Source organism: Ovis canadensis, chromosome 1 (genome assembly GCF_042477335.2).
Source record: "Ovis canadensis isolate MfBH-ARS-UI-01 breed Bighorn chromosome 1, ARS-UI_OviCan_v2, whole genome shotgun sequence".
Classification (NCBI taxonomy): domain Eukaryota; kingdom Metazoa; phylum Chordata; class Mammalia; order Artiodactyla; family Bovidae; genus Ovis; species Ovis canadensis.
In genome coordinates, this window is record NC_091245.1 from 187,997,057 (window position 1) to 188,017,201 (window position 20,145).

Here is a 20,145-nt window from a genome sequence, read left to right on the forward strand (position 1 = left end):
CTTTAGAGCTAAAGAAGAAAATTCTTAAAAATTATTCCCCTCTATCATTTCATTAGGGATTTCCCTTGTGGCTCAGTGGTAAAGAATCCATCTGCCAATGCAGGAGACATGGGCTCGATGCCTGGGTCTGGAAGATCCCCTGGAGAAGGAAATAACAACCCACTCCAGTATTCTTGCCTGGGAAATCCCATGGACAGAGGAGCTGACGGGCTACACTCCATGGGGTCACAAAAGAGTCAGACATGACCTAGTGACTAAACAACGACATCATTTCATGAACATTTTCCTGTAAAGATATTCAATAATCATATTGTGAAGTTAGAAAAACTAGGACATGTGTTTTGGAATTCTTCCATTCAATAAGCAAAGCTGTTTTGATGGGAGGACAGGATACAAACTTTTCCTAGAAGACTATCAAGTCAATCACAATATTCGGTAAACACATCCTAAAGACCTACCTTTTCACCACTTGAGTAGAAGAAATAACGCAATCGGACTATGTTACAGTGATCTAGCTTTCTCATGATCTGGAGCTCTCGGTTCTGAAAAGGAAACACATGAAAATATTTTTTAAAGGCTACCTGCTATTCATATTGACTAAGATACTTCTGAAATAACATTAAGCACTTCAAAAAGCAGGCCACAAATATGTTACTAAAAGGTAACATCCATATATTACTAAAAAGTATCACCAGTCGGACCATTGCTCTGCAGTAAGATAAATACAGAAATAGAAAATAAGTGTTCAGAATCTTTTATTGCAATTTGAAAGAACAATTTTACAACCATGAGTCTTGCAGTTAAAAGTAGGGCCTATATTTCCCTAAGTTTCACTTTTCTCATAATTCATTTTTATTGTATTGCATAAAAATACCAATCGTCAATGAACTGAAAAATTTTAAAACTGTTACCTCACTACAAATAGCTTTAGAAGGACTGGTTTATGTATGCAAGAGATATTTGAAATGAGTTGTTATTACCATAATTTTCTGCAACTATAATAATAATCAATTTCTCATCAAACAAATGAGTAATGGGTACAAAGAAAACTCTCACATGCCCTGTTTTCCAAAATGCAGTGAAAAATCTAAGTTAGCCCTATTAGAAGGGCTCAGTTGCTAGAGTTAAAATATGATATACTAGAAGGTGTACAGTCTGGAAAATTTATAGATAACACAAATAATTTTTCCTTTGGGGAGTTTCAAAGTTATGCTTCAAGAAAATAAAACATTAAACAATATGACAACTTTCCCAACACAGCAACACAAATTTGAGGAGTACATATTAATATATATATATATAAATAAAGACATTAACTGTCAGAAATCTAGTTAACAAAGTCCAAAATATATAACACAGAAAAAGAATACCAAAATACTAGCTAAATGGACAGAAATATAAAATCTCTGTTAAAACGATGATTTAGAAGAACTACAATCATAAAGTACATACCTGGGAATTTGGAAGGTAAATGCTATTATGTTTAGAAAATAAGGCCAAAATAAAGGGGCTGGGGATGTATTATAGCCAAAAGGTCCAATAAGCAGAACTGTCTTAGAGCAGAGTGGGCTCCAGCTCTTGGAAGATGACAGTACAAATAAACAAACATTCCTCTTCCCTAGAAACTTTCAGTAAACTTCATGATGGTTCTAGCATGTTCTCTAAAAGGAAATAGGAAACTTAAGATGACTCTCCTTCTGACTCTTTAAACAGAGTACAAGAGCTGGGCTTATGTATACAGTGATACTTAAAATACTTTTTATAAAACATCAATCTTTCATTCCATTACTTGTTACGTTTATAGCTGAAAGCAATAAGCAAAGAAACTCAAGACAGTGCAGGATACTCACTTTAACAAGGATAACACATAGTATCAGACTCTGAGTTCTATTATAGATGACAGAAAATTTTACAAATTTCAAAACTGTCCATTTTCTATTCCAATTGAGCTGTTTTTTGAAGTATGTCTATACTCTGTCAATTCACATCTAGGTAGCTACTTTTGTGGGAGAACTGCTACTAAGTTAAGACTCCTCTCAGATATTGTTTTTTTAACATCGACGGATATATTAAAATAAGCTATTTTCCCAGACCCAGTAACCAAGGTAACAGAGAACTATTAAATGAAATTTCCACGTAATGGAATTTGTATTAAGACTATGCATATAGGGCTTCCCCGGTGGCTAAGCAGTAAAGAATCCGCCTGCAATGCAGGAGATGCAAGAGACGTGGGTTCCATCCCTGGGTTGGGAAGATCCCCTGGTGGAGGGCACGGCAACCCACTAGAGTATTTTTGCCTGGAGAATCCCATGGACGGAGGATCCTGGTGGGCTACAATCTAAAGGGTCACAGATAATTAGACACAACTGAAGTGACTGAGCGTGTACACATATACTATGTATATGATCCTTTATCCAAAAGAATATAACTGAAGAAAGTATAAGGACTCAAATATTTATCTACCCTTACTTCCTGTTCATATTCTACTATTTTTGAAAGGAGGCTTAAATTTTCTCATTTTACAATTGCACTCATCTCACATGCTAGTCAAGTAATGCTCAAAATTATCCAAGCCAGGCTTCAGCAATAATGAACCATGAACTTCCAGATGTTCAAGCTGGTTTTAGAAAAGGCAGAGGAACCAGAGATCAAATTGCCAACATCCACTGGATCATGGAAAAAGCAAGCGAGTTCCAGAAAAACATCTATTTCTGCTTTATTGACTATGCCAAAGCCTTTGACTGTGTGGATCACAGTAAACTGTGGAAAATTCTGAAAGAGATGGGAATACCAGACCACCTGACCTGCCTCTTGAGAAACCTGTATGCAGGTCAGGAAGCAACAGTTAGAACTGGACATGGAACAACAGACTGGTTCCAAACAGGAAAAGGAGTACGTCAAGGCTGTATATTGTCACCCTGCTTATTTACCTAATATGCAGAGTACATCATGAGAAACACTGGGCTGGAGGAAGCACAAGCTGGAATCAAGACTGCCGGAAGAAATATCAATAACCTCAGATATGCAGATGACACCACCCTTATGGCAGAAAGTGAAGAACTAAACAGCCTCTTGATGAAAGTGAAAGAGGAGAGTGAAAAAGTTGGCTTAAAGCTCAACATTCAGAAAACGAAGATCATGGCTTCCAGTCCCATCACTTCATGGCAAGTAGATGGGGAAACAGTGGAGACAGCGGCAGACTTTATTTTTCTGGGCTCAAAAATAACTGCAGATGGTGACTGCAGCCTTGAAATTAACAGATGCTTGCTCCTTGGAAGGAAAGTTATGACCAACCTAGACAGCATATTAAAAAGCAGAGACATTACTTTGCCAGCAAAGGTCCATCTAGTCAAAGCTACGGTTTTTCCAGTAGTCATGTATGGATGTGAGAGTTGGGCTATAAAGAAAGCTGAGTGCCAGAGAACTGATGCTTTTGAACTTTGGTGTTGGTGAAGACTCTTGAGAGTCCCTTGAACTGTGAGGAGATCCAACCAGTCCATCCTAAAGGAAATCAGTCCTGAATATTCACTGGAAGGATGGATGCTGAAGCTGAAAACTCCAATACTTTGGCTACCTTCTGTGAAGAACTGACTCATTTGAAAAGATCCTAATGCTGAGAAAGACTGAAGGCAGGAGGAGAAGGGGATGACAGAGGATGAGATGACTGGATGGCAACACCGACTCAATGGACATGAGTTTGAGTAAACTCTGGGAGTTGGTGATGGACAAGGAGGCCTGGTGTGCTGCAGTCCATGGGGTTGCAAAGAGTCAGACATGACTGAGCGACTGAACTGAACTGAACTGTCCTCCATAGGCTGAAAGTTTCATGAGGTTAAAAACTTTGCTATTCTTATTCACTGCCATATCCTTAATATTGCAAATGATGCTTGGCACAGAAAAGGTACACTATATTTATAGAATAAATTTTTTCTGTAGAATTAGGATGTCATCATACACTAATAAAGAATGACTCAGTAAAAAGTTAGGCTTGGGATAGTTGTGTATTAAATGTATCTTAGGCATAAGGTTTGTCTAATATTGGCTTGATTAATACTTTAAAAATTGCTCTGTGAAATTTATCTTTTGGATCTTTTCAGTTCAGTCACTCAGTCATGAAGTAATGGGACCAGATGCCAGGGAGGAATAAACAATATATTTTCATGTAAAGTAAAAGGACAGATCATGATAGAGAGAAGGGGCTATTATTTTAGATAGGAAAGTCAGAGCAGATCTCACAAAGAAGGTTAAGATCTAAAGACAAATCTGAATCATATGAAGATGAGAACCATGTGAGGCTATTGGGGGGAAGCATTACAGTTATAGGGAACTTCAAACACAAATGCCCAGAGGTGGGCTTGAAAGTGAAAGTCACGTAGTCGTGTCCGACTCTTTGCGACCCCTGGACTATACAGTCTATGGAATTTTCTAGGCCAGAATACTGGAGTGGGTAGCCTTTCCCTTCTCCAGGGGCTCTTCCCAACCCAGGGATTGAACCCAGGTCTCCCACATTGCAGGCAGATTCTTTACCAGCTGAGCCACAAGAGAAGACCAGAGGTGAACTTGGCATATTCAAAAATAGCTAGAAGAATAATGTGATTTCACCACTGAGTAAAGGAAGAGGCAGGAAACAAGTACGGAGAGACAGGCAGGACAGTATGTCATATTAACTCTAATGAAACTGAATTCTAAACTAAATGAAAGGAAAGCCAAAGCGGGCAAGCAAATGACATAATCTAATTCACCTTTTTAAATGATCATTTTAAAACTAAAAATAAATTTGGGGGAGAAAGTGGATCACAAGTTGTTTTTTGTTTGACAGTGTATCAAGAGTTCTATTTGAAATCCTAATATTAGACATCCAAGTAACAATACTGAGGCTCAAGGCAGAAATCTGAGCTGGAAATCTGTGTCTAGGAATCATTTGTATAAAGGGGACTCAAAGCAAGAGGACCTAATAACATCACCTAGGGAAGAAGTTTAGACAAATACACACACACACTCATATATCTGTATCTCTCTGCCAACCTATCTATCCATCTATCCATCCATCCATAGGTATGAAAAGGAGTATATCAAGTGGAGCAATCGATAAAGTAGTATAAAAAACAAGAGGTTACCATACAGGCCAAATGAAATAAGTTTTCAGAAAAAGGCACTGACCATTTATAGCAAAAGCTGCTAAATAAGAAATTAAGATGAAAACATGACAAATGGATATGGCAAATGCAGGATGTTAGTGACTCTTACAAGTGTGATTTCAGTGGTGATAAAAGTCTGACTAGAGTGAATTAAATTGGGGTTGGGAAGGAGACACAGGGAAATAACTAAAAAGTCAGAAGGTTCAAAAAGAAATGATTTTCAGCTCTAGCAGAATGAACAGATCAGCAAATTTGCTCCCAAAACACATATAAAAAGAACTGTATTGTAGAAAACAATCATTTCAGGGCTCTGGAAACCAACCAAAAGCAACAACAAATCAAGAAGCATTTATTCAAGAAACATAGCTAAGACACTGGAGTTAAGACAGTGGGGTCCGGTGATCTTCTTGCTAGTGACCTCCCCTCTCAATCACCTCTCAGCTCAGCTACAGCTCTGCTACCCTGAGAATGCAACACCAGGTGGGGAAAATGACAGACTGGCAGAACATTAAGGAATACAAAGGGAGATCTTAGAAATGAAAGAGGCTAAATAAACTCTCTACATAGCCCTGTGCTGATTTACAGGCTGTGCACACATGGGAGATCCAAGAGGGCCTTCAAGAAAGTAAATGCTGAGGCTGACTTAAAAACTGTCTGAATTTCAAATGTATTTCCCAACCCATGAACAGAATCATCTAATAAATGATGGAAGCTTTATAAATTCAAAATATTTGAACACAATCTCTAACCAATAACTGGCTGGTCACTAAGCAATGCAGACAAAGAGTCAAATCCTAAGAAATCAGGCTAAAAAATGAAAACTTGAATAAAAATTTAACACAGATTTCAGGGGTTTCAAACTGGCAGAAAACGAGTCTAGATTAGATGCAGGTAAATTGCAAAAAAAAAAAAAAAAAAAAAGGAAAAGAAAGAAAACTCCCAAAACAACAAGTTTCAGGAGGATAAAAAAAATGTTAACAGAATCCAGAGTTCTACAATATATTATCTAAAATTTTTCACTGTCTAAAAAAATTGTGAGACATGCAAACAATAGGGAAAGCTGATTTATACTCAAGTTAAGAAAGAAAAGGAGCCAATAGACATTGACTCTGGGTGGACACAGCCATTGGATTTAGCAGACAAGAATAAAAAACTGTTATTATGTTCAAAGAATATTAAGCTTCTCAACACTAGACTAGCCTTGACAATGAGTTTTTATATTTGACACCAAAAGCAAAGGCAATAAAAACAAAAGTAAGCAAATGGGACTATCTCAAATTAAAAAACTTCTGCAGAACAAAGGAAATCATCAACAAAATGAAAAGACAACCTATGAAATGGGATAAAACATTTGCAAATCATGTATTAGATAAGGGGTTAATATTCAAAATGTAAAGAACTCATACAACTTAATAGAAAAAAAAAACTTCAAATAATCTAATTTTAAAATGGTTAAAGGACTTGAACAGACATTTTCCCAAAAAAGACATACAGATGGCCAACAAAACATGAAAAGATGGCTTAACATCACTAATTATCAGGGAATGTGAATCAAAACCCCACCTGTTAGAATGGATATTATTAAAAAGGGGCAAGAAATAACCAATGTTGGTTAGAATGTACAGAAAGAGAACCCTGGAAATGTACACTGGTGCAGCATCTATAGAAAATAATAGTACACTGGTGGACGTACTATTGGTAGAAATGTACACTGGTGCAACCACTATGGAAAACAGTATGGAAGTTTCTCAAAGTACTAAAAATAGAACTACCATAGGATCCGGCAATTCCATTACTGGGTATATACCCAAAGAAAATGAAATGACTAACTCACAGAGATACCCGTATTCCAAAGTGAACTGCAGTTATTATTTACAATAGCCAAGACATAGAAATAATCTAAGCATGCATCAACAATTGAGTGGATAAAGAAAATATGGTGTGTGTGCGCACACACATATATGTGTGAGAGAGAGGACTATGCCACAATTAAAAAGGATACCATGCCACCTGCAGCAACATGGATGGATTTTGAGTGCATCATGCTAAATGAAATAAGTCATACAGAGAAAGACAAATATTGTATGATAACACTTAAATGTGGAATCTAAAAAAGCCCAACTCATATAAACAGACTAGAAAGGTGGCTACCAGAGGCTGGAGATTGGGGAAAAGGGGGAGGTGATCGAAGAATATAAACTTCAAATTATAACAGAAACAAGTTCTGAGAATTTCATAGTATGGTGACTACAGTTAATAAGTCTATACTGTATATGTGAAGGCTGCTGAAATAGTAGACCTTAAATGTTCTCACTACAAAAAAGTAATAATAATTACAAGCTGTGATATGTTAGCAGATGCTATGATGTTAATCATTTTGCAGTACAAAACTGCATGAAATCAAAATGTTAACCTTAAAGTTACACAATATTATACATCAACTATATCTCAATAAAGCTGAAAAAATTAATATATACTAAATAAATATGTTCAAAGAATTAAAGAAATTGTCGATGACCACCTCACAACAAGTAGAAAATTTCAGTAAAGAAATATTAATATTGAAAACCTGGAAATACTAGAGCTGAAAAGTGTAGTAACAGAAGTAAAGGACTCACTACGGGCTCATAAGATTTAAGGTAACATTTTAAAATATCACACCTACTGAACAATCTAGAAATATGTATAAAGTTAATCAAAAAAAGACCTACCAAAAAACGGATACAGGCAATATCATCAGAAGAGAGGAAAAAATAAAAGAAAATATATTTGAAGAAGTAATTGTTGATAAGTTACCAAATCTGATGAAAAGCACTAATCTACTGAACCATAAAGCTTAATGAACTCCCAATAGGATAAATACAGAAAGATTCACACTGAGGAACACCCCTTTTGAACTGAAACCACAAAGGAAAAATAATGAAAGCAATAACAAAAAATGATTCATCATATACATGCAGAAAACAATATAATTAACAGCAGACTAATCATCAGCTTAACAGAGGGAAAAAAAGCAGTAAAATTAAAAAAAATTCAAAATGCAGAAAGAAAAAAAAAAGCTGTCAACCAAGAATGCTATATACAGAAAAATTACTTTTTAAATAGGAAAAGATTTTTTTTTAAATTTCAGGCTAAAAGAAAAAGACACCAGAAGGTATTTCAAATACACAAGCACAAACAGGACCACTAGAAATGTTAAATATAAATGGGAAAATAGAAAAGATTATACATTTTCTCATTTCATCAAAGACACAAACTGTATGAAACAATTATGATAATAGTGTGTTATTACGCTTATAACAGAAATATGACAATAACAGCAGGAAGGAGAGAAGAGAAAATGAAGCTATATTGGAAAAAAAAAGTACTATATTACTCTGGAATTAAGTCAGTAACTAACCAGAAGCAGACCGTAATACATTGAAATGTACATTGCAATTCCTAAAGCAGCCACTAAGAAAATAATTATTTTAATATTAAAAATCAACACTGGACCCAAAATGGTACACTAAAAAACTTGTTCAACACAAAAGGAGGAAATAAATGAGAATGGAGGAACAAGAACAACGTGAGAGGACTTCCCTGGCAGTGCAGTGGATAAGAATCTCCTAAGCCATTGCAACGAGAAGCAACGAGAAGGCTACTGCAACAAAGAGTAGCCTTGCTTGCTGCAACTAGAGAAAGCCCGCCCAGAGCAACAAAGACCCAGCACAGCCAAACATAAATAAATAAATAAATAAATTTTAAAAATACATGAGAGATAGAGAAAACAAAAAGCAACATGGCAGGGGCAATTTCTTTCTATTTTTTGGAGGCTAATTACTTTACAATATTGTATTGGTTTTGCCATACACTGACATGGATCCACCAGGGGTGTACTTGTGTTTCCCATCCTGAACCCCCCTCCCCATCTCATCCCTCTGGGTCATCCCAGTGCACCAGCCCCAAGCACCATGTCTCACGCATCGAACCTGGACTGGCAAACCATTTCACATATGATAATATACATGTTTCTCCCAAACCATCCCACCCTTGCCCTCTTCCAGAGTCCAAAAAACTGTTCTATACATCTGTGTCTCTTTTGGTGTCTCGCATACAGGGTTATCGTTACCATCTTTCTAAATTCCATATATATGCGTTAGCATACACTTTGGTGTTCTTCTTTCTGGCTTACTTCACTCAGTATAATAGGCTCCAGTTTCATCCACCTCATTAGAACTGATTCAAATGCATTCTTTTTAATGGCTGAGTAATATTCCATTGTGTATATGCACTACCGCTTTCTTATTCATCTGTCTGCTGATGGACATCTAGGTTGCTTCCATGTCCTGCCTATTATAAACAGTGTTGCAATGAACATTTTGGGGTACACGTGTCTCTTTTGATTCTGGTTTCCTCAGTGTATATGCCCAGCAGTGGGATTGCTGGGTCATATGGCAGTTGTATTTCCAGTTTTTTAAAAAATCTCCACACTGTTCTCCATAGTGGTTGTACTAATTTACATTCCTACAAACAGTATAAGAGTGTTCCCTTTTCTCCACACCCTCTCCAGCATTTACTGCTTGTAAACTTTTGGATCGCAGCCATTCTGACTGGTATGAAATGGTACCTGATTGTGCTTTTGATTTGCATTTCTCTAATAATGAGTGATGTGAGCATCTTTTCATGTGTTTGTTAGCTATCTGTATGTCTTCTTTGGAGAAATGTTGGTTTAGTTCTTTGGCCTATTTTTTTATTGGGTCATTTATTTTTCTGGAATTGAGCTGCAGGAGTTTGTATATTTTTCAGATTAATTTTTTGTCAGGTGCTTCGTTGGCTATTATTCTCTCCCATTCTGAAGACTGTCTTTTCACCTTGTTTATAGTTTCCTTTGTTGTGCAAAAGCTTTTAATTTTAATTAGGTCCCTTTTGTTTATTTTTGCTTTTATTCCCAATATTCTGAGAGGTGGGTCATAGGGGATCCTGCTGTGATTTATGTCAGAGAGTGTTTTGCCTATGGTTTCTTTCCTCTAATACTTTTAGCTTCTGGCCTTATGTTTAGATCTTTAATCCATTATGAGTTTATTCTTGCATATGGTGTTAGAAAGTGTTCTAGTTTCATTTTTTTTACAAGTCGTTGACCAGTTTTCCCAGCACCACTTGTTAAAAAGATTGTCTTTTCTCCATTGCATATTCTTGCCTTCTTTGTCAAAGATAAGGTGTCCACAGGTGCGTGGATTTATCTCTGGGCTTTCTGTTTTGTTCCATTGACCTATATTTCTGTCTTTGTGCCAGTACCATACTGTCTTGATGACTGTGGCTTTGTAGGAGAGCCTGAAGTCAAGCAGGTTGATTCCTCCTGTTCCAGTCTTCTTTCTCAAGATTGCTTTGGCTGTTTGAGGTTTTTTGTATTTCTATACAAATTCTGAAATTATTTGTTTTAGCTCTGTGAAAAATACCATTGGTAGCTTGATAAGGATCACATTGAATCTATAGATTGCTTTTGGTAGTATAGTCATTTTCACTATATTGATTCTTCAGATCTATGAACACGGTATATTTCTCCATCTATTTGTGTCTTCTTTGATTTCTTTCACCACTGTTTTACAGTTTTCTATATATAGGTCTTTTGTTTCTTTAGGGAGATAAATTCCTAAATATTTTATTCTTTTCATTGCAATGATGAATGGAATTGTTTCCTTAATTTCTCTGCCTTCTGTTAGTGTATAGGAATACAAGGGATTTCTGTGTGTTGATTTTATATCCTGCAAATTTACTATATTGATTGATTAGCTCTAGTAATTTTCTGGTGGAGTCTTTAGGGTTTTCTATGTATAGGATCACATCATCTGCAAACAGAGTTTTACTTCTTTTCCAATCCAGATTCCTTTCATTTCTTTTTCTGCTCTGACTGCTATGGCCAAAACTTCTAAAACTATGTTGAATAGCAGTGGTGAGAGTGGGCACCTTTGTCTTGTTCCAAACTTCAGGGGAAATGCTTTCAATTTTTCACCATTGAGGATAATGTTTGCTGTGGGTTTATCATATGTGGTTTTTATTATGTTATATTCTTTCTATTCCTGCTTTCTGAAGGGTTTTTTTAAAAAAAATCATGAATGGATGTTGAATTTTGTCAAAGGCTTTCTCTGCATCTATTGAGATAGTCATACGGCTTTTATTTTTCAATTTGTTAATGTGGTGTATTACATTGATTGATTTGCAGATATTGAAGAATCCTTGCATCCTTGGGATTAAGCCCACTTGGTCATGATGTATCATCTTTCTAATATGTTGATGGCTTCTGTTTGCTAGAATTTTGTTAAGAATTTTTGCATCTATGTTCATCAGTGATATTGGCCTGTAGTTTTCTTTTTTTGTGGCATCTTTGTCAAGTTTTGGTATTAGGGTGATGGTGGCCTCGTAGAATGAGTTTGGAAGTTTACCTTCCTCTACAATTTTCTGGAAGAGTTTGAGTAAGATAGGAGTTAGGTCTTCTCTAAATTTTTGGTAGAATTCAGCTGTGAAGCCATCTGGACCTGGGCTTTTGTTTGCTTGGAAGATTTCTGATTGAAAGTGAAGTCGCTCAGTCGTGTCTAACTCACTGCGACCCAGTGGACTGTAGCCCATCATGCTCCTCTGTCCATGGGATTTTCCAGGCAAGAGTATTGGAGTGGGTTGCCATTTCCTTCTCCAGAGGATGTTCCCGACCCAGGGATCAAACCCAGGTCTCCCGCATTGTAAGCAAGACGCTTTACCGTCTGAGCCACCAGGGAAGTCCTGGTTACAGTTTCAATTTACGTGCTTGTGACAGACATATAGATCAACGGAACAAAATAGGAAGCCCAGAGATAAATCCACACACATATGGACACCTTATCTTTGACAAAGGAGGCAAGAATATACAATGGAGTAAAGACAATCTCTTTAACAAGTGGTGCTGGGAAAACTGGTCAAATACTTGTAAAAGAATGAAACTAGATCACTTTCTAACACCCCACACAAAAATAAACTCAAAATGGATTAAAGATCTAAATGTAAGACCAGAAACTATAAAACTCCTAGAGGAGAACATAGGCAAAACACTCTCAGACATAAATCACAGCAGGATCCTCTATGATCCACCTCCCAGAATTCTGGAAATAAAAGCAAAAATAAACAAATGGGATCTAATTAAAATTAAAAGCTTCTGCACAACAAAGGAAAATATAAGCAAGGTGAAAAGACAGCCTTCTGAATGGGAGAAAATAATAGCAAATGAAGCAACTGACAAACAACTAATCTCAAAAATATACAAGCAACTTATGCAGCTCAACTCCAGAAAAATAAACGACCCAATCAAAAAATGGGCCAAAGAACTAAATAGACATTTCTCCAAAGAAGACATACGGATGGCTAACAAACACATGAAAAGATGCTCAACATCACTCATTATTAGAGAAATGCAAATCAAAACCACAATGAGGTACCACTTCACACCAGTCAGAATGGCTGCGATCCAAAAATCTGCAAGCAATAAGTGCTGGGGAGGGTGTGGGGAAAAGGGAACCTTCCTACACTGTTGGTGGGATTGCAAACTAGTACAGCCACTATGGAGAACAGTGTGGAGATTCCTTTAAAAATTGCAAATAGAACTACCTTATGACCCAGCAATCCCACTGCTGGGCATACACACCGAGGAAACCAGAATTGAAAGAGACACATGTACCCCAATGTTCATTGCAGCACTGTTTATAATAGCCAGGACATGGAAACAACCTAGATGTCCATCAGCAGATGAATGGATAAGAAAGCTGTGGTACATATACACAATGGAGTATTACTCAGCCGTTAAAAAGAATTCATTTGAATCAGTTCTGATGAGATGGATGAAACTGGAGCCAATTATACAGAGTGAAGTAAGCCAGAAAGAAAAACACCAATACAGTATACTAACACATATATATGGAATTTAGGAAGATGGCAATGACGACCCTGTATGCAAGACAGGGAAAGAGACACAGATGTGTATAACGGACTTTTGGACTCAGAGGGAGAGGGAGAGGGTGGGATGATTTGGGAGAATGACATTCTAACATGTATACTATCATGTGAATTGAATCGCCAGTCTATGTCTGACGCAGGATGCAGCATGCTTGGGGCTGGTGCATGGGGATGACCCAGAAAGATATTATGGGGAGGGAGGTGGGAGGGGGGTTCATGTTTGGGAACACATGTAAGAATTAAAGATTTTAAAATTAAAAAAATAAAAAACTAATCTTAAAAAAAAAAAATTGACGTGCTTGTGATGGGTCTGTTAAGATTTTTCATTTCTTCCTGGTTCAGTTTTGGAAAGTTGCACTTTTCTAAGAATTTGTCCATTTCTTCCAAGCTATCCATTTTATTGGCATATAGTTGCTGATAGTAGTCTCTTATGATCCTTTGCATTTCTGTGTTGTCTGTTGTGATCTCTTCATTTTCATTTCTAATTTTGTTGACTTGATTTTTTTCCCTTTGTTTCTTGATGAGTCTGGCTAATGGTTTGTCAATTTTATTTATCCTTTCAAAGAACCAGCTTTTGGCTTTGTTGATTTTTGCTATGGTCTCTTTTGTTTCTTTTGCATTTATTTCTGCCCTAATTTTTAAGATTTCTTTCCTTCTACTAACACTGGGGTTCTTCATTTCTTCCTTTTCTAGTTGCTTTAGGTGTAGAGTTAGGTTATTTATTTGACTTTTTCCTTGTTTCTTGAGGTATGCCTGTATTGCTATAAACCTTCTCCTTAGCATTGCTTTTACAGTGTCCCATAGGTTTTGGGTTGTTGTGTTTTCATTTTCATTCATTTCTATGCATATTTTGATTTCTTTTTTGATCTGTTCTATGATTTGTTGGTTATTCAGCAGCATGTTGTTCAGCCTCCATATGTTGGAATTTTTAATACTTTTTCTCCTGTAATTGACATCTAATCTTACTGTACTGTGGTCAGAAAAGATGCCTGGAATGATTTCAATTTTTTTTAATTTACCAAGGCTAGATTTATTGCCCAGGATGTGATCTATCCTGGAGAAGGTTCCATGTGCACTTGAGAAAAAGGTGAAATTCATTGTTTTGGGGTGAAATGTCCTATAGATATCAATTAGGTCTAACTGGTCTATTGTATCATTTAAAGTTTGTGTTTCCTTATTAATTTTCTGTTTAGTTGATCTATCCATAGGTGTGAGTAGGGTATTAATGTCTCCTACTATTAGTGTTATTATTAATTTCCCCTTTCATACTTGTTAGGGGTGCTCCTATGTTGCATGCATATATATTTCCAGCCCTTCACTTTCAGTCTGTTGTGTCCCTTATTTCGAGGTGGGTCTCTTGTAGACAACATATATAGGGGTCTTGTTTTTGTATCCATTCAGCCAGTCTTTGTCTTTTGGTTGGAGCATTCAGCCCATTTACATTTAAGGTAATTATTGGTAAGTATGATCCCATAGCCATTTACTTTGTTTTGGGTTCGAGTTTACACACCCTTTCTGTGTTTCCTGTCTAGAGAAGATCCTTTAGCATTTGTTGGAGAGCTGGTTTGGTGGTGTTGAGTTCTCTCAGCTTTTGCTTGTCTGTAAAGCTTTTGATTGCTTCTTCATATTTGAATGAGATCCTTGCTGGGTACAGTAATCTGGGCTGTAGGTTATTTTCTTCCATCACTTTAAGTATGTCCTGCCATTCCCTTCTGGCCTGAAGAGTTTCTATTGAAAGACCAGCTGCTCTCCTTATGGGAATCCCCTTGTGTGTTATTTGTTGTTTTTCCCTTGCTGCTTTTAATATTTGTTCTTTGTGTTTGATCTTTGTTAATTTGATTTATATGTATCTTAGGGTGTTTTGCCTTGGGTTTATCCTATTTGGGACTCTGGGTTTCTTGGACTTGGGTGACTATTTCCTTCCCATTTTAGGAAAGTTTTCAAGCATTATCTTCTCAAGTATTTTCTCATGACCTTTTTTTTGTCTTCTTCTTCTGGGACGCCTATGATTCGAATGTTGGGGTGTTTAACATTGTCCCAGAGGTCTCTGAGGTTGTCCTCATTTCTTTTAATTCTTTTTTCTTCTCTGCTTCATTGATTTCTACCATTCTACCTCACTAATCCTATATTCTGCCTCCATTATTCTACTGTTGGTTCCCTCCAGAGTGTTTCTGATCTCATTTATTGCATTATTCATTATATAGTGACTCTTTTTTATTTCTTTCAGGTCCTTGTTAAAACATTTCTAGCATCTTTTCGATCCTTGTCTCCAGGCTATTTATCTGTAACTCCATTTTGTTTTCAAGATTTTGGATCATTTTCATATCATTATTTGGAATTCTTTATCAGGTAGATTCCCTATCTCTTCCTCTTTTGTTTGGTTTGGTGGGCATTTATCCTGTTCCTTTACCTGCTGGGTATTTCTCTGCCTTTTAATCTTGTTTATATTGCTGTGTTTGGAGTGGCCTTTATCTTCCCTGTGTTGTTGGAGCATTTACATGGCATGTCTTTCTCTGGAACTTGTTGGCCCTTGGGTGGTGCTTGGTTTCAGTGTAGGTATGGAGGCATTTGATGAGCTCCTATCGATTAATATTCCCTGGAGTCAGGAGTTCTGTGGTGTTCTCAGGATTTGGACTTAAGCCTCCTGCCTCTGGTTTTCAGTCTTATTCTTACAGTAGCCTCAAGACTTCTCCATCTATACAGCACCGATGATAAAACATCTAGGTTAATGATGAAAAGTTTCTCCACAGTGAGGGACACCCGGAGAGGTACACAGAGTTACATGGAGAAAAGAGGGAAGAAGGAGATAGAAGTGACCAGGAGGAGAAGAGGGGGAATCAAAAGGGGCGAGAGTAAGCTAGCCAGTAATCACTTCCCTACGTGCTCTCCACAGTCTGGATCCCTCAGAGATGTTCATGGAGTTACACAGAGAAAAGAAGAGGGAGGAAGGAGACAGAGGTGGCCAGGAGGATAAAAGGGGGAATCAAAAGGAGCCAGACAGATCCAGTCAATAGTCAGTTCCCTAGGTGTTCTCCATAACCCGGAACACACAAAGAGATTCAGAGTTGGGTAGAGAAGAGAAGGGGGAGGGAAGAGATAGAGGAGACCTGATGGAGAAAAGGGAGAGTCAAAGCGGGAGAGAGCAATCCAGCCAGTAATCTCACTCCCAAGTAAAAATGTGTACTGAAGATTAGGTTCTTAAAGGTACAAAATTGATAACAAATATCAAAAAGCAAAGATTAAAGATCTAGAGTAGAGGTTCAGTTCAGTTCAGTTCAGTTCAGTCGCTCAGTCATGTCTGACTCTTTGCGACCCCATGAGTCGCAGCACGCCAGGCCTCCCTGTTCATCACCATCTCCTGGAGTTCACTGAGACTCATGTCCATCGAGTCCATGATGCCATCCAGCCATCTCATCCTCGGTCGTCCCTTTCTCCTCCTGCCCCCAATCCCCCCCAGCATCAGAGTCTTTTCCAATGAGTCAACTCTTCCCATGAGGTGCCCAAAGTACTGGACTTTCAGCTTTAGCATCATTCCTTCCAAAGAACACCCAGGGCTGATCTCCTTCAGAATGGACTGGTTGGATCTCCTTGCAGTCCAAGGGACTCTCAAGAGTCTTCTCCAACACCACAGCTCAAAAGCATCGATTCTTTGGCGCTCAGCCTTCTTCACAGTCCAACTCTCACATCCATACATGACCACAGGAAAAACCATAGCCTTGACTAGATGGACCTTAGTCGGCAAAGTAATGTCTCTGTTTTTGTATATGCTATCTAGGTTGGTCATAACTTTTCTTCCAAGGAGTAAGCGTCTTTTAATTTCATGGCTGCAGTCACCATCTGCGGTGATTTTGGAGCCCCAAAAAATAAACTCTGACACTGTTTCCACTGTTTCCCCGTCTATTTCCCATGAAGTGATGGGACCGGATGCCATGATCTTCATTTTGTGAATGTTGAGCTTTAAGCCAACTTTTTCACTCTCCAACATTCTCAAAAATACAATATTAAAGGAAAAAACAAAGTCACAAACATTATAAAATATATATCTATGAAGTTTTTGCTTTAAAAACTGGGTCTTTTTTTTTCTGCAAAGTAATAGTAGGTTATAAAAATGAAAATTAAAGGAGTAATAGTTAGTGACTAAGTGAAGTCGCTCAGTCATATCCAACTCTTTGCAACCCCATGGACTGGTAGCCTACCATGATCCTCCATCCATGGGATTTTCCAGGCAAGAGTACTGGAGTGGGTTGCCATTTCCTTCTCCAGAGGATCTTCCCGACCCAGGGATCGAACCCGGGTCTCCCGCATTGTAGGCAGACACTTTACCATCTGAGCCACAAGGGAATAGAGGACTTTAAAATAAAAATTAAAAATTTTTTGATTAAAAAAATGACGATAGTAAAAATACATCTAGGACTTTCTCTGGTGTTGTTGTGGACAGTGTGGGGTCAGTTCATTTTCAGATAGTTCCTTGATCTGGCTTACTCTTCTGCAGGGGCAATTCCAATCAAATGAAAAACTATATAAAATACGATTAAACATACAATCAAAGGCAGGTTGTCGCACTAGATTAAGAAAAAGCAGCAAGCTCCAACTATATTCTTTTGGTAACAGGCATGCTTCATATTCAGATTCAAAGACAACAGCTTGAGCATAAAAATATGGGAAAAGATATATCATGCAAACAGCAACAAATGAGATCTGGAATGGCAATGTTATTAGCAGACAAAGTAAATTTTAAGAGAGCTAGAAATATTCCCATTTCTTGTAAGATAAAGCCTAAATCACTTCATAATCCAATCCCTCTTTATCAACTCAATCTTTTCCTCCATTCAAGGCCAATGTGGTAACTAGATCCCACTTCTCACTCTCTGAGTGTATCATTTCACTCCCAGTTCTAAGCCACTCATCACATTTAGCATGACTGGAATGTCTCTACCCTCCCTCCCTCCTACACACATGCTATCCATCCTTTAAGTTCCTATTAAACTCCCATCTCTTTCACAAGGCCATCTCCAGCTGCCCTGACTCACACTAATCTTTTCCAACATCTAAATTACTTAGCACCTAAGAATTATTTTGGAATTTATTATATATAATCTCTTGGCTTTGTTTTACTTTACAACCATAGTTCAATACTATTATATAACATACTGCTTTTCTAAAAGTAGCTTATGAAAATCAGATATTATATCACTGGAGACATACACACAACTTGCCCAACTAGCTTACTCTAAGTGCCTGTAGAGCAAAATATGAATTTTGTCTCTATTAATACATCACCCACAGGGCTCTCAAGGCCTGGCCAAATTCACCTTATTTTCTAGACAGTGAAGTAGCCAGGGCTTCGTCTCTCACCTCTTTTCAGCTATCTCAATTACCTCTTCCAGTGTCAGGGCTTCAAGGCTGATGACTCCCAGTGCTATACTGCCAGACCAGACCATCTCTCCTGCGTACTCCAAAATCTTTGAGCCAACTGCCTACTTGACAGTTCCTCTAATGCACATCGTAATGTGACCCAGCATGAGCAGAATCCCTCATCTTCCTTAAACCCGTTCAACCGGTCTTGGTGTTGACAACTCTACCATTCCAGCTGTGCAGGCCCAAAATTCTGAAGTCGTGATTCTTCTCTCTCTCTCTCTGACCTCACCTTCAATTTGTCAAGAAATACTGTTGACTTCACCTACAAAATATATTCAAGATCACAACAACTGTAGTCTGAAGCATTTAACATAAATGGAAATTTACATTTACACAAAAACCCTGCAGCTGAATGTTCACAGTTTTATTCAATAGCTACCAGATGTCTTTCAATGGGTGAATGGATAAACAAATTACGGTAAACCCATACTATGGAATACCAGTTAGTAATTAAAAAAAAAGAGAACTAACCATCGACACATGCAACAGCTTTAGTGAATCTATAGAGAATTATGCTGAGCAAACAAAGCCAATCTCAATAGGCTGTATATTGTATATGATTTCATTTATACAGCACTCTTGAAATAACATTAGAGAAATGGGGTACGGGTCACTGATCGTTGCACGGGGTTAAACTAGAGTTTAGGAGTGGAGAGATGGTGGGAGAGAAATGAGTATGGTCATGAAAGGGCAGAACAGGGTCCTTGGTGGAATTGTTCCGTATCTTGACGTCGGTAAATACACAAACCTACACATATAATAAAACTGGGTAGAATTAAATACACACACACACATACAAAGTAGTATACGAAAATATGGAGAATGTGAACATTCTCCATATGGAGACTGCTGGATCACACTAATATCAATAATCCTGGTTGATACTGCACTATAGTTTTGCAAGATGTTATCAAATGAGTAAAACTGGGAAAGAGGTACAGTACTGTCTTAGTATTAACTGCATGGTTATCTACAACTATCTCAATATAAAAACTATGTATGTATGTGTACCTCCAGGATTTGATCATTTCTCAACACCTCCCTAGTGCAAGTCTATTTGGAGTCTTTTGCTTAAATTACTAAATAACTTCCTAAATGCTCTTTCAACCTCCTGTTACCTTCCATATGCTCAACAAAGTAGGCAGAGTGATCTTATATTCTAAAATGTAAGGTAGGGGATTTCCCTGGTGGTCTAGTGGTTTAGAATCTGCCTGCCAGTGCAGGGCACACAAGTTCGATTCCTGACCTGGAAATATTACATGTGACATGAGGCAACTAATAAGCCCATGCACCAGAATCCACAAGCTCTAGCTACTGAAGCCTGCACACCTAGAGCCTGCACTCTGCAATGAGAGAAGCCACCAAAATGTGAAGCCCACGCACTGCAATTAGAGAGTAGCCCCTGCTCACCACATCTACAGAAACCCGGAGCACAGCAAAGATCTAAGTCAGACAGTGGTATCTCTCTGATTAAAATCTCCAGTAGCTCCCCAGTCTGAACAGAGTGAAAGCCCAAAATCCTTACTATGGCTAACAAGGCTCCTACCAACTGCCCCCTCACACCCCTCACTATCCTCACTCAGTGACTTCACTGCTTGATGCTCCCTCATGCCCCACCTACTATACTGTC

The 20,145-nt window shown here is 37.8% G+C and overlaps 1 protein-coding gene across 6 annotated transcripts in view; it reads right to left on the minus strand.

Annotated features, from left to right (window-relative positions):
- Positions 1-20,145, minus strand: part of GSK3B (glycogen synthase kinase 3 beta) — a 215,096-nt gene that overhangs the window by 97,042 nt on the left and 97,909 nt on the right. For all 6 annotated transcript variants that reach the window (XM_069554995.1, XM_069554962.1, XM_069554953.1 and 3 more), the window contains exon 3: positions 459-542. In XM_069554995.1, coding sequence (XP_069411096.1) covers positions 459-542 — 84 coding nt within the window. The remainder of the gene's footprint in view (positions 1-458; positions 543-20,145) is intronic.